Source organism: Pyrus communis, chromosome 17 (assembly GCF_041283825.1).
Source record: "Pyrus communis isolate YQ-2024b chromosome 17, ASM4128382v1, whole genome shotgun sequence".
NCBI classification, from domain to species: Eukaryota; Viridiplantae; Streptophyta; class Magnoliopsida; order Rosales; family Rosaceae; genus Pyrus; species Pyrus communis.
Window position 1 is genome coordinate 3,999,547 of NC_142581.1, and position 20,720 is coordinate 4,020,266.

Below are 20,720 nucleotides of genomic sequence, written 5' to 3' on the forward strand. Positions count from 1 at the left end.
AAATAAAAACTTCTCAATCCTACGTTCTTTATCACTCCCTTCCTCTCTTCTTCTATTTCAAAAACAAAACAAAAAAAAAAATTCTCACATAGTTTATGTGTGTTCCCATATGCTAGTTCCGTATTACCAAAACTGGTGGTACTCAATTTTATTGCATAAGGTATTCGATTTTCCTTCTCAAAAAAAGGTATTTGTTTTTCAATTAAAGATGGGTCTTGGTAATTTCATTTTTCTAATAACTTTCTTTGTCGGGACAATTTTCTAATAATGAAAATAATAATGACTTTTGAATTCCTGTCCTGGAAGTCATTTTCGAAATGAAAAAAGTTAGAGCCGATTCCTCCTCACTGTCAATATATTGACCATGTTACAGAGAAATCTGCCGTTGTCTCACCTTCACTACCTTTCCTTTTCACCATAGTCATCGTCTCCAATTTCTCCACTTACACAAAATATATATTATATTATATATATGTATATACACACACATATACACATACATATGCACACATATACATATACATATACATATATGTGTGTGTGTGCGGTTGTAGTAATTTTCCATTTGTCAAACAAAATATCTTCTTTTCTTTTTCTTATTCAAAAGGTTGTTTTCTAGAAGAAGTCATTGTTGTCCTCTATACAATGTTTTGCTTCCAAAACCAAACTCTCAAAAGTCCAAGTCAACCTCCAAATTCATGAATTTGTAATTTCACACCAAAGACACGTTTCTAAAATACCATATCAGAACGAATTCCAAGCTCATATCCTAAATGATACGTTTTAAGTTCAATTTTTAACACTAATAAATCACATGTAAGGAAAAGTTGAAATATCTTTTTGAATATTCTCAGCCCCTAAAAAATAAAAGGAAAACTAATGAAAAGTTCAAAAAAAAAAAAAAACTTTAATTTTAATAAAAAAAAATGACAAATAAAGGTGTAGTGAATAGTACTAGAGAAAGGTAAAAATGTGGTTTTTCGTTAAAAGTGAACAGTATTATGAGTGTTTTGTTAAATCTTCTAAAAATAAATTATCGTGGTAAAATCACCAGCTATTCCCCATTCTAAAAAATTGAAGAAATAGACATATAAAAAAATTAAAAAAAAAAGCGAAAGCAATAGAAATCCAAATGAAGCTCTAACCGAAAGTATATATTAAAAGGACAAAGTAGTTTACAACATCTAATTAACAACCCCCGTTTAATATATCATACGAAATGTTGGTTGTGAATTCAATTAGCATACGACTAATTGGAAAGAAAACAAGTTTTTAAGTAGAAAACCAACTATTTAATTAAACCTATAGCTACTTAAAATTATAGCACTATCTACATTATAAGGTTGGCTACTTATAATGTAGAACATATGGAAGAATGCATCCAAGAATAACGCAACTGATGAATATAAGTTCAACATGGTCCACCATCACTGGTATTGATATGTCTCAACTTAATCATCCATTGCTGAGTGTTGGGTTTGATGTGGGGTCACATTGGAAACCAATTCCCATGTTGAGAATGGGTCAAGTCATTATACCGAAGTTAATGCAACTTTTCAAGAGCACGAGCATCATTCACAGACTATAGTCAATGCAACTTTTTTTTCTCAATTTTCATGAGGATTTTGGAAGAGGGCTCCCTTGAATAATTGATCTGAAAAGCTCAAGAGCCTCTGTCCACCCTCCCACCTTCACACTATATATTTATACCATTTCTTTATAAGATATGAGACTCACATGTATTTGTGGATCCTATCTTTATTAGATAAATTATACAAATATACGTGGTAAGTGTAGCTATCCGATTTCGAAAAAAACATTTTGTACTTTCAAAATGCAAATTTTTTTTTCTTCCTGTGCTCTGATATGGTATGCATGCTGATTTGTCTTGCAGTTATATTCTCAATTGGACTTTAAGATGTTGGGCCTCCACCCGAAGTACTACTTTCCGGACAACACTTGGGTAGTCAGTACCCTTGTTTACAGATCACCAATAAAAATTCGACACCTGTCCATTTAATATTATTTCCCGCACACAATTTCTGTAACCAAGACCTCCGTCGACCCACCCTTGTTCCGTCGACCACATCCACGCATCCTCCTCCTTCATCTCTCTTCCATCAAACCCGCCCCAAATCGACCATCTTTTTTCTCGTGCAATCATGGCGGCAAGGAGAGGAAGCGGCGCCAAGTCGCGACCAACGAGCGAGCAGGTGCGTAAGTGCTGCCATGGTGAAGGAGAAGGTTGGGTACGAGTGGGCAGGGTTTAGTTCGACGGAGGAGAGAGATTGGTTGAGAAATTCGGGTTGGATTTGAATCAATCGGATCTGCGGCATGCGCTGAGCCGCCGAGGACGAGAGAGGAGAGATATTGATTGTTTGGTTACGGGAGCAATCTTAAAGTTGGGTGTTTGGTTATAGGTTTATAGGTTCAGCATATTGGGTCCTTCCCGGTGAGTAACCAATTATTATCCCCAATTTCCTACTAACTTTATTTTGAATCTCAAATTCCACCAAAACCTAATCCTGACAAACCCTAAATTCGACCGTTGAAATTTTTTATATTCCTCGTCCCAAACGGTAACCTCACACATCAAATTTGCACACTTCCCCTCAGTATTTAAATTCCACCTCAATTTATTAAAATTTTCAGTTCAATCTTCTCTCTCATGCATCACACTATGGAGAATCTACCAGAAATGCCTCCTACGAGCCCAACTCAATCAGAGAAGGCATTTTCCGAGTGCAAATCGCCACCGCCTCCACTCCAACACAAGGATGAAAACTCTCTAAACTCCGGCAACGATTTACGCAAAACCACCACGCCGGACCGCCTTAAAGTCCCCAAGGCATTTAAATTCCCAGAAAGGTATTAAATCTTCCATTCATATATACGTTATCGATAATATCTAGATATTGATGCGGGTCTGTTCTTATTAGACATCCTGTACACAAGATTTATGATTTATGTGTTATATATTTTCTTGAATTTTGTAGGTATACAAGCCCAACAGATATGAAATTGTCCCCTGTAACAAAAGGCCTTCTTGCCAGAAACAGAAAGGGTGGTGCCCTCTTGCCCCCTAGCAAAAATCTACTCAAACCTCCTCAAGGTACATACATACACACATACATACATATTATATCACTGCATGAACTTTATTAAAAATCTTGATGGAGGAAATTCGATTGGGTTTTTTTGGGTCACTGCTGCAGATTCAGGAGTTGCAGGTGTGGGATGTGGTCCAGCTTCAGAAGTAAAGTTTGGGTGCAATAATTGAAGGCTATGAGGAGAAGCACTTTTGGGACTTTTTTCCAACAGCTTTTTTCTTTTTTTGTTTCAACTTTCACTGTTTCAGACTTGGTGGAATTTGATGCATTTTGGAACAGTTGTGTTTCTGGTGAATGAATAATGAGATTTTTCAACGTGTCCTAAATTCGTCATGCTCACTCACTCATGTTTGATTGTACCAAAAACTTGTGTCAATGATTTTGTACTTGCCCTTGTTCTGGTTGAAACCATGCCTTGTTTCTGTTAGAATTCGAGCTTCCGACTTAAAACCAATTGACAATGTGTGTGTGTCTAGACAGAAGACCATTTATACATTTTATGTCAAACTTCTATCTCCAATGTGGGATACTCCTAACATGTCTCTTTAGTCTCTCGAGCCTAACATGTGTTCAGTTTTTATTAGGTGAAGTGAGAACTCATATATGCTCTTCTAGTAGGATGTTACAATGTGGGATAATCTCAATATGTCTCTTTAGTCTCTCGAGCCTAACACGTGTTTAATTTTTATTAGGTGACGTGAGAACTACAAAATAAAATTAACCAAAGGGGTGTAGTTGTTACAATTTGTGATTATGCTTTGTTAACTACTAATTTCAGTAAATACAACCAAACTCTCAATTCTTTGAGCCAAAAGAAACTTTTATTCTTCAAGGCTTGAATGATTTTCTCACTCCATTCGAACTTCGTACCACTGGATTGAACCTACATCCCCATGAATTTCAAGTTCACAAACAGACCTCACTAGATAAGAAACGGCGTCGTCGATACTTTCGAATCTCGCAAGGTCAAGAGGAAGGTTTTTGGCAGGCCAGTTCTCCAGCCAACCTTTTAACTTGGCTCTCAGCTCATCCTCTGAAACAAACTTCTCATCCTCTCCTGGCTCCAGTAACACATAAGTTTCACTGTTATGGTATATCCTTCTCCGCCTCACTGCACAAACCTGTCCAAAAATTGCAACACAAATTTTAAATCTAGGATTTCATGCTGAAGTAAAAACTTGTTCTCGTTGATTCAAGCGGTATTCTACTTTAATTGAATCTTAACTATGAGAAGGGAGATATCCACTCTAGCCAACATGACCACGTCTAGGTTTGCAGAGGGCAGCACATAGGCTCTAGCCAACATGACTACGCTATGTTTGTTGACGAAGTACTTCATGTACTCAGACTCATCATTTTTCGTGTCGCCATCAATTGAATTACGGGAGCTCGAATCCGGCTCTTTGTACCTTCTTTGCCTGCAATTATAGTGCTGTTAGAATACACTGTTTTGTATAACTAAAGTTAGCAACATCATCATTGCCTGCAGTTTACTCATAAAACATTGTACGGCCATTGGGAGTCACCGGTTGTATACAATTATGTGTATGTCTCTTTTATCACTTTCACGTAACCATGATTGTATCAGTCAGTGGTAGGACATAATTGTTCTACGATATATATACATCTAGTTTCAAAAAGTCTAAGATATAAAAAAGAGTACAACTTACAGTTAAAAGCCAGAAATCCACCATGGAATAACTGTTTCTTCAAAACTCCTTCCACTGGAACCATTTTTCCTGCAAATTTCAGCTTCTTGGTACTAAAATTCCAAATCCAAAAGCATGTGAATCAAAACAAGATCTTGCAGATAACATGCTAAAACTCAGCCTCTGGTAGTCTAAACTTGTCACCCTCATATTCCATTGTATTTCCAATTCTACCCCTCCCATCCCTCAGAGGCTCAGACAATTTTCATTTGGGCTTCAAAATGGGCCTACCCCACAAATGGGCCAACTTCTAGACCCTCTTCTTTTCTTTCCCGCGTGATCCGGTTAGTTCGTTAATTTAGCATTTTGGTTCACAAGAGTTCCAGTCAGTTAATCAGTTAGTAAAAATGGCGACGGAAGACCTTCCATCTGATCAGTTGGTTACTTTTGTTTCACAATAACAAAGTAAGAAACCCTCCGAGGTTGTCTCCCACCCCTTTTTAGCTCCTTTATTTCTCTCTGACTCTCACCCCAAACTCCTTTTGTTCCCAAGCCCCAAATTGTACCATCTTTTGAATCACAACCATTGTGATTTTCAAGGGTATTCAACTTTTATGTTAAAGAGTTCCTGGGTTTGATTTGATTTATGGGTTCGACATCGAAACGGGTTTTCGAAGATTCCATTTAGTGGTAAGTTTGCTGCTCAAAACCCAGTTTCCAGAATCGAAGATATGAATCTCTTTAGGGTTTGATTTGTGATTAACCTTTATGCATGGTTCAAACCAAGATTAGGGTTTTTCTTGAAATTTTAAAAGATTCAGCCTCTCTGATTGTAAAAATGTATGATTGTGATGATTTTTCTTCTTATATAATCTACTCTAATTTACGGGGAGAGGGTTTAAAACTTGGTAAAACAAGGAATACATACTATCCTGCCAACTGGCCTAGCCTGCGTCTGCATATGGTTACAATGTTTAAAGTGTATGCATACTACCCTGCCAACTGGCCTAGCCTGCGTCTGCATATGGTTACAATGTTTAAAGTGCTATCATATGTGAAAGTATGCTTGTGATGTTATTGAAACGTTGCATTTAGCTCTCAACGTGTTTGCATGAAGTCGAGTAATTAACCATATTTGATATTGTTCATACCATGCAGTTAAATATCAATTATTGTTGATATGTGTTCTTTCCTTTCTGTTGTCACATTGTGCATAAGTAGTTAATTATTGTTCATATTGTTCGTATCATGCAGTTAAATATCAATTAGAGACAGGCAAAGGAGATTTGATTCTCTGAAGATAATCAACTGTTGCAAATTATATAGTCATGGATGATGCATATAGGGGCGCAAGTGGTAGTAAGCATCCAAGGGTGCATTTTGAAAGCGATGTGGTTAATCACCGCCGAAATTCAAGCTTCCCATCATCCTCATCATCATCACCATCGTCCTCATCATCGTCATCTCCACGTTCATCGCTGGAATCATCTGTCAATGATAAAGAAGATGGTAAGAACCCCTGCGTAACAAGGACACGACCACGCCACGAGTCTCAGGGGGCCCTGTCATTACCAGAGGGTTATTCTTCTCCGATTCTGCCTTGGAGCATGCAAAGCGGATCATCCGCGCAATCCTCTCAGTTTCAGATGATGCAAAGGCCTGCAGGATATGACCCGAGTCGAATCCCATCGAATATTTTTTCCAGTAAACCGGCAGCAGGCATGGATTGGAGTGTTGCTTCAAATGAATCATTATTTAGTCTTCATGTGGGGAACAGCAGCTTCTCGAGAGATCAATTTGCTTTTCTGAATAAATCCGGAGAGCTTTACAAATCCGGAGAGCTTTATAAATCCGGTGAACTGACAAGGCATGATGAATTATTCTACATTCCAACTCCACTTCCCACAGTTACTGAGGCAGAAACTATTGAAATAAAGATTCACAATGTGGAGAAAGAGAAGGTTGAAAACAAGGCTCCGAACGTGGAGGCAAAAATCGAGGAAAATGAGAGTGCAAATGTGGAGATGTATAAGGTTGAAAGCGTGAGGGGAAATGTCGAAAATGAATCAGTAGAAGAAACAGAAGGACCAGATGAATCAGCAAAGACAGAAGCCATAAAACCTAAGGAAATCCGGAATTCTGCTGCTTCATACCGGTCTGATGGGAGCAATAACAGCACCAAGTCATTCCAGTTCCCAGTGTAAGCATTGTTAAAATCATTCCTTGCAGTTGGGATTATCCGGTATTTGTTCATAGCAGGAATAGAATACTTGAAAATTATTGTATATGGTTCTTGCACCGCAGACATTCTCAGTGCAAGACGTCCACGCTTTATTAAATGACAGATTTGTATCAATGTTGTCGATATGTATCAATAAATTGTCCGTACGCTTGAACTGATAGCAGTTGGTGTTTTTCAGGTTGGCAGGTCATGAGGTTGAAAAAAATATCCCTGCAGAGATGGACTCAGAAAAGCTAGAGTCAGAACCACACGTACAGCAGGAGATGCATAAACAAGTAGAGCCCGAAGCCCCCGAAACACCCCTAAACGCCGCCACAACTCAAACAACCAGTTGGTTTTCGTGCTTCTGTTGCTGCACCCCCTGCCGTTGATCTAAAAAGCCTTCATAGGTAGATGCTTTGGATTTCAAAGTTGCTTCCTTGCCAAGTTTCAAAGAACCTCAAGGCTTGTAAGTGGTGGTGTTCCAGTTAGGTTAGGTTTGGGACTCCAACTAGGGTTTGGGTTGAAGAGAAGCCATGGAAAATGAAGAAACCAAAAGAGCGATGAACAAGTGAGAGTTGATGTACATAGAGATCTACACTATATGATGTTTAATGGTAGATTGAAAAATGTTGTATATAGATCTATATCATGTACAGAGCAATAGGTTCTTCACTTGACACTACTATTTATATAATTCTGCTTAAAAAGCATGTCTAACTTTCCTTCGGTTTAGTACCTATCTGGTCAAATTTTAATTGAATTCTTGAAATTTTTGTCGTGCACGCAATAACTAACAAAGATAACACGGTCATTTTAAGCTTGGTTCAAGGGCCAACTAAGTTTTTGTCCTTAAAACATTTCACTGAAGCACATAGGCAAATATAGTGAAAATTTGAACAAAAACCTTGCTTTGGAGACAATAGTATTACCAAGTTTCTTGGTTAGATAACTAAAATTGACATATACCCCGTAAGGATGATCTCCGCAATTCATTCAGGCTCATAATATATCGTACTATTATATTATAATACGAGCTTTAGTAATAAGTGTGTGACATACAACTACTACTAGGTGTTTAGTGTGCAAGTTAGAGAACGTCACTCCTACATCAGGATTGTGTAATCGACATGTTCAAAATTCAACATATTAAATTGGCTTTTTCTTATGGGGTCAGGGTGTGAACTTTCTGTTTAGGAACTTTAGCTACATGACAAAAGAGCTAAAGAGCATTATGTCTGGATGCTGAGAAAAGCCTTCAATTTATATAATTAGTTTACTTTCTTCATTAGAGTATGTTTTTCTTCAATAGAGTATGTTTATGGAATAGGATCCTCTTCAGATTCTCTTTGGATCCTTTTTATCCGGATATCCTAGATCTGTCTGTTCAATCAAAAATCAAATAGCCAGGAAAACGATCAAACAACATTGACACAATTGAAATGAGAAGAAGTTGCGATGGTAGCAACGACCATGAGATCTTCCACATCGAGGTCTGCGACGTTGGTGTTGACGACGGCAACGTTGGAATCAGAGTCGTTATCAATTTTTTCGCGGCGCTGTACAAGGAAGGAGAAGAAGCTTCAATGACTTCGCGACCATGCTCAAGGTAAGGCTTGCAGGCAATCTTGAAGGTCCGGAGGATCCGGATGGAAGGGATCCATAGAGGATCCTTTCCCTATGAACATACGTGCATCAATCCTATGCCCACCATCCACAACTCTATACGATCTGATCAGGTTTGAGTATCTAAATTATTTTGTAATAAATAAGCAGTATCCATCTTGTTTAGAATCGAGAAGCCAATCACATATGCACATTTCTTTGAACAAAAAAGAAGTTTATGATCATTAGATTACTTGCAACACTAATCTTCAATGCCGTAATAATAAATCTGAATCGCTTGCTTCACAAGTCTCGTGCTAAGCAGAATCGATCTTAACCACGAAATAAGGGATCACAACCTTTGTGGTGAAGGGAACACATGCACTTCTCTACCCTTTCATGTTCCTTTGGGATTTTTCTCTTATTTTGGGTAAAAGTAGTAAGTACATACCATATCTCTATCAATCGCATTCCAAGCTTGTAACTTTCCAAAAATTAAATCACATTAAATCATAGATATGGACGGCCGTGGCTCCATGAGCTAAAATCCCAGTGGAATCCAGTACATACACATTGGCTCCCCACCCCCTCCTTTGCCTATCTGGACCTCATCCGCACTGGAGTAAGGAGGACCCCCAACAACCTATCAAAAGGTCTTGTGGGCCCCACTCCTCCCTTCTGGAAGGACATCCCACGTGGTTTCCATCTTGTGCAGCCACGTGTGTAGAGGTATTCATCAGCCTTGATGAGTTTTTTTTTTTCTTCATTTCCTTCCCCTTTCTCACTCACTTAACCACATGTATATAGTCTCCTCAAGGACGGTCACCTTGCTACAATAAAATGCGTTTGTTCTGGTATTTCAAACTAATCAAAAGATATTTGTATGTTAAGTCAAACAACTTGAAAACTTGTGATATCGTTAAGCATCTCACTAGCATGCAAGTTTATTTCCAGACTCAATAGAGAAACTTACAAAATACTTAATTGTAGGAGTATTTTTTAAGGAATTATGCACTTGTAGTTAAACTGAATATCTGTAGTAGTATATTAAACTAATCATATGCTTTTGCATGAACGAAACATCTAACATTCTGTTATCTGTTGATGAAAACATTATTGATATGCTTTTGCGTAAACGAAACATCTAGCATTCCGTTATTTGTTGACGAAAGCATTATTCATATGTTTTTGCGTAAACGAAACATCTAACGTTCCGTTATCTATTGACGAAACCGTCACAGTAACGTATCCGATGTAAGTCCACCATTCCGAGTGCATTTATTGTCCGGCGGTGGACCCCATTCCCTCATGGTCCCAACACCCACCAAATACGACAATACCGTGAAAATGTAAAGAATTTACCTTTTTAAAATTAAAAAACGGAGGAAGGCACGTGAAACGGATAAAAAAAAAGAAAAGAAAAAAAAAAGAAAAAAAGAAGAACGCGTTTTCTTCCCAAAAGAAACACAGCTGAATGACTTCTCTTCTCTTCTCTCTCTCTCCTCCTCCGCTATCTCTCTCTCTCTCTCTCGTCAGGGACCAACAAAATTAGGGTTAGGTTTCCATAAACCCCTTTTTACTCTTTCTATGCAAGTCCAACGGAGGGAAAGGGTTTTTGGGGTTTTGATCTCTTGGGTTCCGGAGACCCTTTTCTCTGCGGCAGGATCGACATGAATTCCCCAATTTTCAAGAGGAACACGCAGTCTCTGAGCAAAATCCGAGTAGCGGCACCGCGCCGGTAGCTTGCACTGATTCGATTTGAATTCCAGGGCAAGAAAAAAAGCAGATTTCAAAGGAAGGTCAAAGAATTTTACTCCCACTGCTGCGAGGTACATATAGTCTGATGTTAAATTTACCAAAATTTTTCGGTTTGGATTTAGTTCATAGTTTTGGGAGGTTTGACTGTTTCAGTAGAGCATTAGTTAAAGCAGTTGTTTTGTGTCCGTACAGTTGGTAGTGGGAAATGAAAATTGCCCTGTTAATTTGTTGCAGCCGCCATGGCCTCCAAAAGACGGCATTCGTGTAAGAGCAAGAAGCGGTCGAGCTACTGACGAATTATAGTCATAATCTAGCTGAAATTGTAAGAACTGTGAGTTAAATTTCAATGCTTTCGAATCTTTATAGTGTTGAGTCATTTCCTTAATTTCAAGCTGAAATTGTGTGTGATTTTGTAATTTTTGCAGTGAACCGCTTAACTGAGAGTTTTTGAGAGATGGGTTTTTCTCTGTTTTCCTCTTCGGTCATCAAAGGACATGTTTTTCGCAGATCCACTTCTCCAGTGTTTGTTCTGAAGCTTGTTTTGCTCTTGTGGGTGTTCTTTACTTCTCAGAACTGTGCTGTTCTCGCTGATACTGACGCATCAGTTCTTCTTGAACTAAAAAACTCTGTCTTGGATCCGTCGGGTTTGCTTTCTGGCTGGAATGGTCGGCTCAATTCTGGTCATTGCTCATGGCCTGGCGTCTTCTGCAACTCAAATTCTCGGGTGGTTTCACTCAACATTACTGGGAATGGAGGAGAAACCGAAGGTAGATCGAAAACTATTGCGTGCTCAGATTTTGCTCAGTTGCCGCTTTATGGATTTGGAATCAGGAGGAGCTGTGAGGGTAGCAGAGGAAGATTGGCTGGGAAGCTCCCGTCTGTAATTGGTAAGCTCACTGAGCTTAGGGTTTTGTCCCTCCCCTTCAATAGTTTTGAGGGTGAAATTCCTAGTGAAGTTTTGGGCTTGGAAAATTTGGAGGTTCTTGATCTCGAGGGAAACTCGATAACTGGGTCGCTGCCCTTTCGGCTTAATCCAAATTTGAGGGTTCTTAATCTGGGGTTTAATAGGATTGAAAGTGAGATACCGACCTTGTGGTCAAATTATATGAGCCTAGAGATCTTGAATTTAGCTGGGAATCTCGTAAACGGGACAATTCCAGGTTTCATTGGTAGGTTAAAGGCGGTGTACTTGTCATACAATTCACTTAGTGGAGATGTTCCCAGCGAGATTGGAGCCAAGTGTGGGAAGCTTGAGCATCTTGATTTGGCGGGTAATTTCTTGGTTCATAAAATTCCAAGCAGTTTGGGAAATTGCAGCCAGTTGAGGACGTTGTTGCTGTATTCAAATATGTTTGAAGAGGGTATTCCAGCTGAACTCGGACGGCTTCAAGCTCTGGAAGTGTTGGATGTGTCAAGGAATAGCCTGAGTAGTTCATTACCACGCGAGCTGGGGAATTGTTCTCAGTTGTCTGCCCTTGTGCTGTCATCTATGTTTAATCCACTTCCACGAGTCAATGATACTGTAGTGGACTCTTTGCTGGAGCAGTTGAATGCTATGAGTGACGACTTCAATTACTTTCAAGGTACAATGCCTGTAGAAATTACAACCCTTCCGAAGCTAAGGATCTTGTGGGCACCAAGGGCAAGTATTGAGGGCACTTTCCCAAGCAATTGGGGTGGTTGTGAATACTTAGAGATGATCAATTTGGCTCAGAACTTTTTGACTGGGGAAATTCCTAGCGGACTTAGTCGCTGCAGGAACCTTCAATTTCTTGATGTGAGCTCTAACAGGCTTAGTGGGGAGCTTTTCCAGGATCTTCATGTTCCTTGTATGGATATGTTTGATATCAGCGGAAACATCTTGTCAGGTTCAATACCTGAATATTTCAACAAAACTTGTGGTTCTCCTTTGAGAGATTTTTCTTTCAAGTATGAGGATCCGTCCTCACACTATGTAGCATTTTTTGCTTCTAAATCCCAAGTTGGAAATCCATTGCAAATGCACAGAGAGGATGACGGTCTCATAGTAGTACACAACTTTGCGCACAATAATTTTACTGGCACTTTGCAGACACTGCCTATTGCACCTGAAAGACTTGGGAAGCAAACTTTTTATGCATTCTTTGCTGGAGAAAACAAGCTTTCTGGAGAATTTCCAGGTAACTTATTTGGCAAGTGTGAGGGATTGGAGTGGCTGATTGTTAATGTTAGCCACAACAAGTTAGAAGGTCAGATTCCTGCTGAAGTTGGCACTATGTGCAAATCTCTTAAAGTTTTAGATGCATCTCGGAATCAGATGATTGGTCCTATTCCCCCTACCATTGGGAACTTGTCTCTTGTCTCCCTTAATTTGAGTTGGAACATGTTGAAGGGTGAAATACCAACCAGTCTTGGCCAGATAACTGATCTGACGTATCTATCCTTGTCAGGCAATCTCCTTACAGGTGTCATTCCATCTAGTTTGGGGCAGCTTTCCTCTTTAGAAGTGCTTGAACTATCTTCAAACTATCTCACTGGCGAGATACCAAAAGATCTTGTGAATCTGCGAAACCTGACTGTTCTTCTGCTGGACAAGAATAATATTTCTGGTCAGATTCCATCTGGATTGGCAAATATGACCACACTGTCATCTTTCAATGTGTCTTTCAATAACATATCAGGTTCACTGCCTGCAAATAATAACCTGATGAAATGCAATGCTGCTATTGGAAACCCAAATCTACAATCTTGCCCCATGTTGTCTCAGACACAGCCAGCTTTGGATTCCCAAGGAAGAGTTGGCGATTCACAACCTCTTGCTGCTTCACCAGTGGGAGGTCCAGCTCTGAAGAGTGGGAACGGTTTCAGTCCGATTGAGATAGCATCCATTACATCTGCATCGGCAATAGTTTCAGTGCTGCTTGCTCTTGTTGTTCTGTTCTTGTACACATGGAAATGGAATCCAAAGTCTGGAACACAAGTGTCTACCCGGAAGGAAGTTACAGTTTTCACAAACATTGGGGTTCCGTTGACCTTTGAGAATGTTGTGCGAGGCACAGGAAGTTTCAATGCTAGCAACTGCATCGGGAATGGAGGTTTTGGAGCTACCTACAAGGCAGAGATATCACCTGGAATCGTGGTGGCAATTAAACGGCTTTCAGTTGGAAGGTTCCAAGGAGTTCAACAGTTTCATGCAGAAATTAAAACCCTTGGAAGGCTTCGCCATCCAAATCTTGTCACTTTGCTTGGTTATCACGCCAGTGATACAGAGATGTTTCTAATATATAACTATTTGGCGGGTGGTAATTTGGAAAAGTTTATTCAGGAAAGGTCTACAAGGGCTGTGGATTGGAGGGTACTTCACAAGATTGCTTTGGACATAGCCCGTGCACTTGCCTACCTACATGATCAGTGCGTACCACGTGTCCTTCATCGGGACGTCAAGCCAAGCAATATTTTGTTGGATGATGATTTTAATGCGTATCTCTCAGACTTTGGTTTGGCCAGACTTCTGGGAACTTCAGAGACTCATGCTACTACCGGCGTTGCTGGAACGTTTGGATATGTTGCCCCGGAATATGCAATGACTTGCCGTGTTTCAGATAAGGCTGATGTATATAGTTATGGCGTTGTGCTACTGGAGTTACTCTCTGACAAGAAGGCACTGGATCCCTCCTTCTCTTCTTATGGAAATGGATTCAACATCGTTCAGTGGTCATGTATGCTTCTTCGGCAAGGCCGGGCAAAGGAGTTCTTCACCGCTGGGTTATGGGATGCAGGTCCCCATGATGACTTAGTAGAAGTTCTGCACTTGGCAGTAGTGTGCACGGTTGACTCTCTCTCAACCAGGCCTACAATGAGGCAAGTTGTACGACGGCTTAAGCAACTTCAGCCTCCATCTTGCTAGCTGCTTTACAAGGTTTGTAGTGGTTAACATTAGTAGTCTGTAGAAAGAGGAGCTCCATTTGTCATATGTGCCTGCGCATTCGCTGCGCTTTGGTGACACTGGTGCTAGGTTGATTTCTAAACCTTAGTGATCCAACTTGTACATTGTATGATAGTTGTGCCCCCAATTTTTTTCAATGTCGCTTCTCCGAATAGGGGCCTGGCCAACGAATCTGCAGAAGAATGCGGATATTCCATTTCCTCGTCTTATACGTGTATATTCGGCTTCATTTGTGCAATAAAACATAGAGTTGATATGTTTTCTGGAAATTATAGAAACTGTTTAGCGTCGTCAAGTTATTCATATCTGTTTTATGATGCGCAGAAATGGTCAGTCATTGACCTATCCGAGGATCGAGGAACAAATCACACATGCTTCAATATCTTCAGTTCTGTGAACAAAAACGAAATTCAAAAGCAACATAAAGACATGGACACTTGCAGTATCATGATCATTCGCTTGCGACATTTATAAGATACATGAGCATGCAATCGTCTTTAAAACACTGATCACCAATGCCGGAATATTAATTCTCAATCACTTGCGTTACAAGCCTCTTGCTAAGCAGAATCGATCTTAACTACAAAATAAGGGATCAGAATCTTTATTTGGTGGACGGAACACATGCGCTTCCCCAGCCTTCGTGTTCCTTTGGGATTTTTCTCTTGTACGCACACATTGGCCCTCCCTCCTGTGCCTGTCTGGACCTCGTCAACACTAGAGTATATCCCCAACATCCCATCTAAAGGTTTTGTGGGCCCCACTCCTCCCTTCTGGGAGTACATTCCACGTGGGTTCCTTCTTCTTCAGCCACTTGTGCAGAGGTATTCAGTCTTGAGGAATCATTTTTCTTCTTAGGACTGGTTTGGTATTGTTATGCTTTTAAAAAAATTGTTTCTGCTGTGCTATGAGAATAAGCAACTATGAAATAAAGCAGCAGAGTGTTTGGTAAACTTTTTTTTTGTAAAAGTGCTTTTGGAAAAAAAAAAAGCAATATGATAGTGTTTGGTAAACTTTTATGTAAAACATCTGTGACTCTGTGAAATGACCAAAAAAGATATAAAATGAGTATATTATTAAATGTAAAATAATAAACCAGCCCTATCTTTCTTTTATCTATCTTCATTTATTAATAACCTATGTTTTCTATTTATTAATAGTCTCTCTAGAAGTCTCCTATCTTTCTTTTATCCATCTTCATTTGTTAATAATCTATGTAGAAGTCTCCCAACTCTCCCCCACTCCCCAATTTTCTGTCTTTATTTTTTTTTTCTTTGCTTCTTCTTCATCTTTTTTATTTTCCTCCTTCTTCTTCATCTTTTTTATTTTCCTCCTTCTTCTTCATCTAGCCGACATAGCAACTACCATAGGAGCAAGACCGCTTCGCTTTGCCACTCCAATCCTCTGCGGACGATGGATAATGAAGGCAGCGACTCAAGTCCAGCCTCGCTTTGCTTCTCGCTGTCTCCAAGTTGTAAACTTTGAAGAAGGAGAAATTGAAGATGGATAATGAAGGCAGCGACTCAATCCTCTTCTTCCAGCTGTCTCCAGTCCAGCCTCTCTTCCTTCCGCAGGCAGCGACTCAAGGTTATCTCTTCCACCTCCTCCTCGTTTTTTTTTTTTTTTTTTTTTTTCTGATTTGAAACAAATTCAAAGTTGTAAACTTTGAAGAAGGAGAAATTGAATTGTTGTTGTTCTTTTTGTTTGCAGATTCTTGAAATAGCAGAGGAAAAATGAGTTTTATGCTTTTTTTTTTTTTTTTTTTTTTTTTTTTGTGATTATCGGTTTTAGCTGTGATAGTTTGGTGGGTTTCTGTGTTTCCATTTCTTGTGCAGATCAGCAAAGCCGTTTCTGGGTTTTGTGGAGATCGGCAAAGGAGTACCGTTTCTGGTTTGAGGGTGTAATTGAACTTGAGAAAGTTTCATTAAGGGAGCACTGTAGCTCCACATGCTTTGAAAAAAAGCCAATTTTCCAAAGCAGCATTTAGCTGCTTCAGCTTTTCTGATGATGTTAGCTTATTCTCACAGTAACTTCCAAAATAATCCTTTTTTTTTGAGTTTACCAAACACCTTCAATATAAAAACTTTGAAAATAAGCAAGCTTTTTCTTTTTAGCACCTCAATGCCAAACCATACCTTATTCCTTCCTCTTTCTCACTCACTTAACCACAAAGAGCCTTCTCAAGGAGAATCATCTTACTACAACTAAAATGTGTTTGACAACGGTATTTCAAACTAATCAATCAATACTTATGTGGTAAGTGAAAAAAATTCAACAACCACAAAATACAACAAAACCATGAAAATGTAAACCTATTTGATATCCTATAAAAAGAAAAATTCATCATTTCTCAAAATCACTTCTCAAGAATATCTCTTAACAACTCTTGAAAATAAATTTTTTAAAACTCAAAAACTTGTTTGGTATGAGATTTAAAATTGGTTTTATATCTTAAAACTAAAACTGGACACAGAAATCCAAAGAGAGAGAGAGAGTTGCAGGAAAGGAGAAAGAGGAAAGAGGAGAAAATAAAGAAATAGAGGATCAGATGAGAGAGAGATGAGATAAGATCAAAGGAGATAGAGAGAAGGAAGAGGAGGAGAGAGAGAAGAAAAAAAGAAAGAAAAGGAAGAGAGCTGAGTGGAGTGGAGGAGAGAGAAAGAAGAAGAAGAAAAAAAAAAGAGAACGAGGAGAGATAATAAAAAAGAGAGTGGAGTTTAAGGTTAAGAACTCAGTTTCGGTACTTTTAGAGGGAAAGAGATCCTCTTCGTATCATTTTTTTCTAAAGCTAGCAGATCAAGTAATTCGAGCTCTTAAAATTTGATTCAATGGCAAAAAATTATTATAATTTTCACTTGTATGGATTTCAAGCGTTGTTGAATCAAATTTCAAGAGGCCGGATCACTTGATCCGCGGGTTTTGGAGAAAGAGATCCGGAGAGTATCTATTTTCCCTTTAGAGAATTGACTATTTTTTAAGATAGTTTGAGTTTAATTTTTTAAATACAGTCGTACTAAGGGCTCGTCTAGATGTACTTTTCAAGTAACTGAAAACGATTTTAGAGAAAATGTTTTTGGGTTCTACAAGCATTTAAAGTGCTTTCTATAAGAAACACCTGTTATGTGCTTTTTCCAGAAAGCACTTTAAGTGATTCTCCAGAATTTAATTGCATTTTTACTAAAGATTGATTCTTAAAATATTTTCACCAAAAGAGGTTTAAGTTATTTTAATGCACATCCAAATGAGCCCTAAGACTAAAAACTTAAAAAGTGTTTTTGAATTTAAAGTGTTGAATTCAAATAGAATGTCAAACATGCCCAAAAATATTTATTAAAAAAAAAAAGGAAATTGTTATTAACATTCCAAAATTTTCATTCTACACTCCTAACTTTCTATATTTGGAAAAAAAAAATACACTTGTAAGGAGTGTAGAATGAAAATTTTGAAATGTCAATAACACTTCGAATAAAAAAAAATGGTAAAAAACAAAGGAGAGGAGGAAGAAACATGTAATAGAAAAAGAAAAGGGAAGAAGGCGGTTTCTTCCCAAATGAAACACAGCTGAATGACTTATTCTTCTCTCTCCCCTCCTCTCCTCCCTCAACCTCTCTCTACCTCTCGCAACAGGGACCAACAAAATTAGGGTTGGGATTTCCATAAACCCCTTTTTACTCTTTCTGTGCTAGTCCAAGGAAAGGAAAGGGTTTTTGGGGTTTTGATCTCTTGGGTTCCAAGGACCCTTTTCCCTGCGGCAGGATCGATATGAGTTCCCCAATTTTCAAGAGGAATCCGCAGTCTCTGAGCAAAATCCAAGTAGCGACACCGCGCCGGTAGCTTCCACTGATTCGATTGAATTCCAGGGCAAGAAAAAGCAGATTTCAAGGAAAGTCAAAAAGATTTTATTCCCTCTGCAGCGAAGGTACATACAGTGTGATGATAAATTTACCCAATTTTTCGATTTGGATTTAGTTCATAGTTTTTGGGGTTTTGACTTTTCAGTAGAGCATTAGTTAAAGCAGTTATCTTTGTGTCCCTAAAGTTGGTAGAGGGAAATGAAAATTGCCCTGTTAATTTGTTGCAGCCGCCGTGGCCTCCGAAAGAAGCATTCGTGTAAGAGCAACGAGGGCTCGAGCTACTGACGAATTAAAGTCATAATATAGCTGAAATTGTGAGAATTGTGAGTTAAATTTTAATGCTTTCAAATCATTATAGTGCTAAGTCATTTCCTTCATATCAAGCTTTATGCTGAAAATTGTGTACGATCTTGTGATTTGAACATGTTGCAGGGTGAAAAAATCCCAACCGGTCTCGGTCAAATAAGTGATCTGACTTATCTATCCTTATCTGGCTCCTTATAGGTGTCATTCCGTCTAGTTTGGGCTGCTTGCCTCTTTAGAAGTGCTTGAACTTTCTTCAAACTGTCTCACTGGTGAGATACCGAAAGATCTTGTGAATCTGCTGTTCTTCTGCTCGACAAGAATAATATTTCTGGTCAGATTCCATCTCTCATACTGTCATCTTTCAATGTGTCTTTCAATAACATATCAGGTTCACTGCCTGCGAATAATAACCTGATGACATACCATGTTTTCTCTGACACAGCCAGCTTCGGATTCTCAAGGAAGAGTTGGCGATTCACAACCTTTTGCTGCTTCACCAATGGGAGGTCCAACTCAGGAGAGTGGGAATGGTTTCAGTCCAATTGAGATAGCATCCATTACATCTGCAGTGGCCATAGTTTCAGTGCTGCTTGCTCTTGTTGTTCTGTTCTTATATACACGGAAATGGAATCGAACTCAAGGGCCTACCGGGAAGGAAGTTACAGTTTTCACAAACATTGGGGTTCCATTGACCTTTGAGAATGTTGTGCTAGCCACAGGAGGTTTCAATGCTAGCAACTGCATTGGGAATGGAGGTTTTGGAGCTACTTACAAGGCAGAGATATCACCTGGAATCGTGGTGGCAATTAAACGGCTATCAGATGGAAGGTTCCAAGGAGTTCAACAGTTTCATGCAGAAATTAAAATCCTTGGAAGGCTTCGCCATCCAAATCTTGTCACTTTGCTTGGTTATCATGCCAGTGATACAGAGATGTTTCTAATTACAACTATTTGGCGGGTGGTAATTTGGAAAAGTTTATTCAGGAAAGGTCTACAAGGGCTGTGGATTGGAAAGTACTTCACAAGATTGCTTTGGACGTAGCCCGTGCACTTGCCTACCTACATGATCAGTGCGTACCACGTGTCCTTCATCGGGACGTCAAGCCGAGCAATATTTTGTTGGATGATGATTTTAATGCGTATCTCTCAGGCTTTGGTTTGGCCAGACTTCTGGGAACTTCAGAGACTCATGCTACTACCGGCGTTGCTGGAACGTTTGGATATGTTGCCCCGGAATATGCAATGACTTGCCTGTGTTTCAGATAAGGCTGATGTTTATAGTTATGGCATTGTGCTACTGGAGTTACTCTCTGACAAGAAGGCACTGGATCCCTCCTTCTCTTCTTATGGAAATGGATTCAACATCGTTCAGTGGTCATGTATGCTTCTTCGGCAAGGCCGGGCAAAGGAATTCTTCACCGCTGGGTTATGGGATGCAGGTCCCCATGATGACTTAGTAGAAGTTCTGCACTTGGCAGTAGTGTGCACGGTTGACTCTCTCTCAACCAGGCCTACAATGAGGCAAGTTGTACGACGGCTTAAGCAACTTCAGCCTCCATGTTGCTAGCTGCTTTACAAGGTTTGTAGTGGTTAACATTAGTAGTCTGTAGAAAGAGGAGCTCCATTTGTTATATGTCCCTGCACATTGCTTTGGATATTTCTTATCCTACCATTTCAGCCTTTGTTTCCAGCCAGACAGACGAGAGGCAGCTTCGTTCGCCATGGCATTAAAAGAGATTCAACATTGCTACTTAGGCCCAAGGGACCAAAGGAGGTTCGACATTGTAGCATGGGCTATATGCTTCTTCGACATGGCCGTGTTAAGGAATTCATTATAGCTGTGTTATGGTAAGCAGGTCCTCATGATGCAGTTTTCTCGACAAGGCCTACAGTGGCGAATTGAGTCATGGTGCAAGCAACTTCAGCCCTCTGTCTTGTTAGCTGACCAACGAGGCTTGGATCGGTTAATATTAGTAATCTGTATGTCCTCAGATTAAGAGCATTTGCTTCTGCACTGCACCCGTGGTCCTGTAATATTTATAGCGTCAAAGCAAAAGAACGTAAAAAAAGTAAAGTAATTTCTGTGCTGATCTTCTGTTGCTTGTTTTATAGGCGTATTACTGTACTTGATTATTCTGCCACTTTGAATTGCAATAATTCTCGGTCTTTTTGCCGTCGTTGTTTGTCACTTCTACAAATGGGAGGGTCCTGGTTGGTAGGAAGCTGTAATGATTGGTAACATATTTTTTTTTACTCGTAAGTGGGAGGTCTTAAGTTCGGTTCTAGCCAAAT

At 39.4% G+C, this 20,720-nt stretch overlaps 5 protein-coding genes across 12 annotated transcripts; 4 read left to right on the forward strand and 1 right to left on the reverse strand.

Annotated features, from left to right (window-relative positions):
- The first annotated feature begins 2,052 nt into the window (after positions 1-2,052).
- On the forward strand, positions 2,053-3,436 carry LOC137708757 (uncharacterized). The gene is made up of 4 exons (XM_068447911.2): positions 2,053-2,452; positions 2,653-2,868; positions 2,997-3,112; positions 3,216-3,436. Exons 2-4 carry the CDS (start codon positions 2,669-2,671, stop codon positions 3,278-3,280), a joined length of 381 nt encoding a protein of 126 aa, XP_068304012.2. The 5' UTR covers positions 2,053-2,452; positions 2,653-2,668; the 3' UTR covers positions 3,281-3,436.
- Positions 3,437-3,758: 322 nt separating this feature from the next.
- Positions 3,759-4,929, reverse strand: LOC137709240 (protein CHLORORESPIRATORY REDUCTION 7, chloroplastic). Of its 2 annotated transcripts, none has more exons than XM_088689529.1 (3): positions 4,781-4,929; positions 4,375-4,542; positions 3,759-4,231 (listed from the first exon to the last, which is right to left on the reverse strand). In XM_088689529.1, the coding sequence occupies exons 1-3, from the start codon at positions 4,802-4,804 to the stop codon at positions 3,959-3,961; spliced, it is 465 nt and encodes a 154-aa protein (XP_088545655.1). In that variant the 5' UTR covers positions 4,805-4,929; the 3' UTR covers positions 3,759-3,958. The 2 variants fall into 2 exon arrangements, with proteins under 2 accessions (XP_088545655.1, XP_088545654.1); XM_088689528.1 differs by having other exon boundaries at positions 4,336-4,542.
- A 1,158-nt stretch (positions 4,930-6,087) lies between these two features.
- On the forward strand, positions 6,088-7,510 carry LOC137709239 (uncharacterized). Its single transcript, XM_068448334.2, has 2 exons — positions 6,088-6,959; positions 7,180-7,510. The coding sequence occupies exons 1-2, from the start codon at positions 6,088-6,090 to the stop codon at positions 7,370-7,372; spliced, it is 1,065 nt and encodes a 354-aa protein (XP_068304435.2). The 3' UTR covers positions 7,373-7,510.
- Positions 7,511-8,275: 765 nt separating this feature from the next.
- LOC137707557 (LRR receptor-like serine/threonine-protein kinase RPK2) lies at positions 8,276-20,601 on the forward strand. Of its 7 annotated transcripts, XR_015958641.1 has the most exons (5): positions 8,276-10,414; positions 10,536-10,665; positions 10,769-14,241; positions 14,593-15,092; positions 15,618-15,839. XR_015958641.1 is itself a non-coding variant. In XM_088689530.1 (4 exons), exon 3 carries the CDS (start codon positions 10,798-10,800, stop codon positions 14,227-14,229), a length of 3,432 nt encoding a protein of 1,143 aa, XP_088545656.1. In that variant the 5' UTR covers positions 8,276-10,414; positions 10,536-10,665; positions 10,769-10,797; the 3' UTR covers positions 14,230-14,241; positions 20,107-20,601. The 7 variants fall into 7 exon arrangements, 6 of the variants coding, with proteins under 6 accessions (XP_088545656.1, XP_088545657.1, XP_068302550.2 ...); XM_088689530.1 differs by lacking the exons at positions 14,593-15,092; positions 15,618-15,839 and adding an exon at positions 20,107-20,601; XM_088689531.1 differs by lacking the exon at positions 15,618-15,839 and having other exon boundaries at positions 14,593-15,221.
- RPK1 (receptor-like protein kinase 1) lies at positions 17,786-20,601 on the forward strand. The gene is given in 6 exon segments (XM_088689532.1): positions 17,786-18,187; positions 18,350-18,436; positions 18,555-18,759; positions 18,871-19,366; positions 19,369-19,682; positions 19,684-20,601. Coding segments are annotated over 3 exon segments (1,065 nt in total). The 5' UTR covers positions 17,786-18,187; positions 18,350-18,436; positions 18,555-18,759; positions 18,871-18,927; the 3' UTR covers positions 19,996-20,601.
- Positions 20,602-20,720: the final 119 nt, after the last annotated feature.

Bases quoted from the DNA above. Each gene is read 5' to 3' on its own strand.
- LOC137708757 (XM_068447911.2), top strand. From the start codon at position 2,669: ATGCATCACACTATGGAGAATCTACCAGAAATGCCTCCTACGAGCCCA. The intron at 2,869-2,996 runs GTATTAAATCTT...TGAATTTTGTAG, and splicing joins GCATTTAAATTCCCAGAAAG to GTATACAAGCCCAACAGATA. The intron at 3,113-3,215 runs GTACATACATAC...TCACTGCTGCAG, and splicing joins TCTACTCAAACCTCCTCAAG to ATTCAGGAGTTGCAGGTGTG.
- LOC137709240 (XM_088689528.1), bottom strand. From the start codon at position 4,804: ATGGTGGATTTCTGGCTTTTAACT. The intron at 4,543-4,780 runs GTAAGTTGTACT...GTATTCTAACAG, and splicing joins TGGATTTCTGGCTTTTAACT to CACTATAATTGCAGGCAAAG. The intron at 4,232-4,335 runs GTTAAGATTCAA...ATTTTTGGACAG, and splicing joins TGGATATCTCCCTTCTCATA to GTTTGTGCAGTGAGGCGGAG.
- LOC137709239 (XM_068448334.2), top strand. From the start codon at position 6,088: ATGGATGATGCATATAGGGGCGCAAGTGGTAGTAAGCATCCAAGGGTG. The intron at 6,960-7,179 runs GTAAGCATTGTT...GGTGTTTTTCAG, and splicing joins AAGTCATTCCAGTTCCCAGT to GTTGGCAGGTCATGAGGTTG.
- LOC137707557 (XM_088689530.1), top strand. From the start codon at position 10,798: ATGGGTTTTTCTCTGTTTTCCTCTTCGGTCATCAAAGGACATGTTTTT.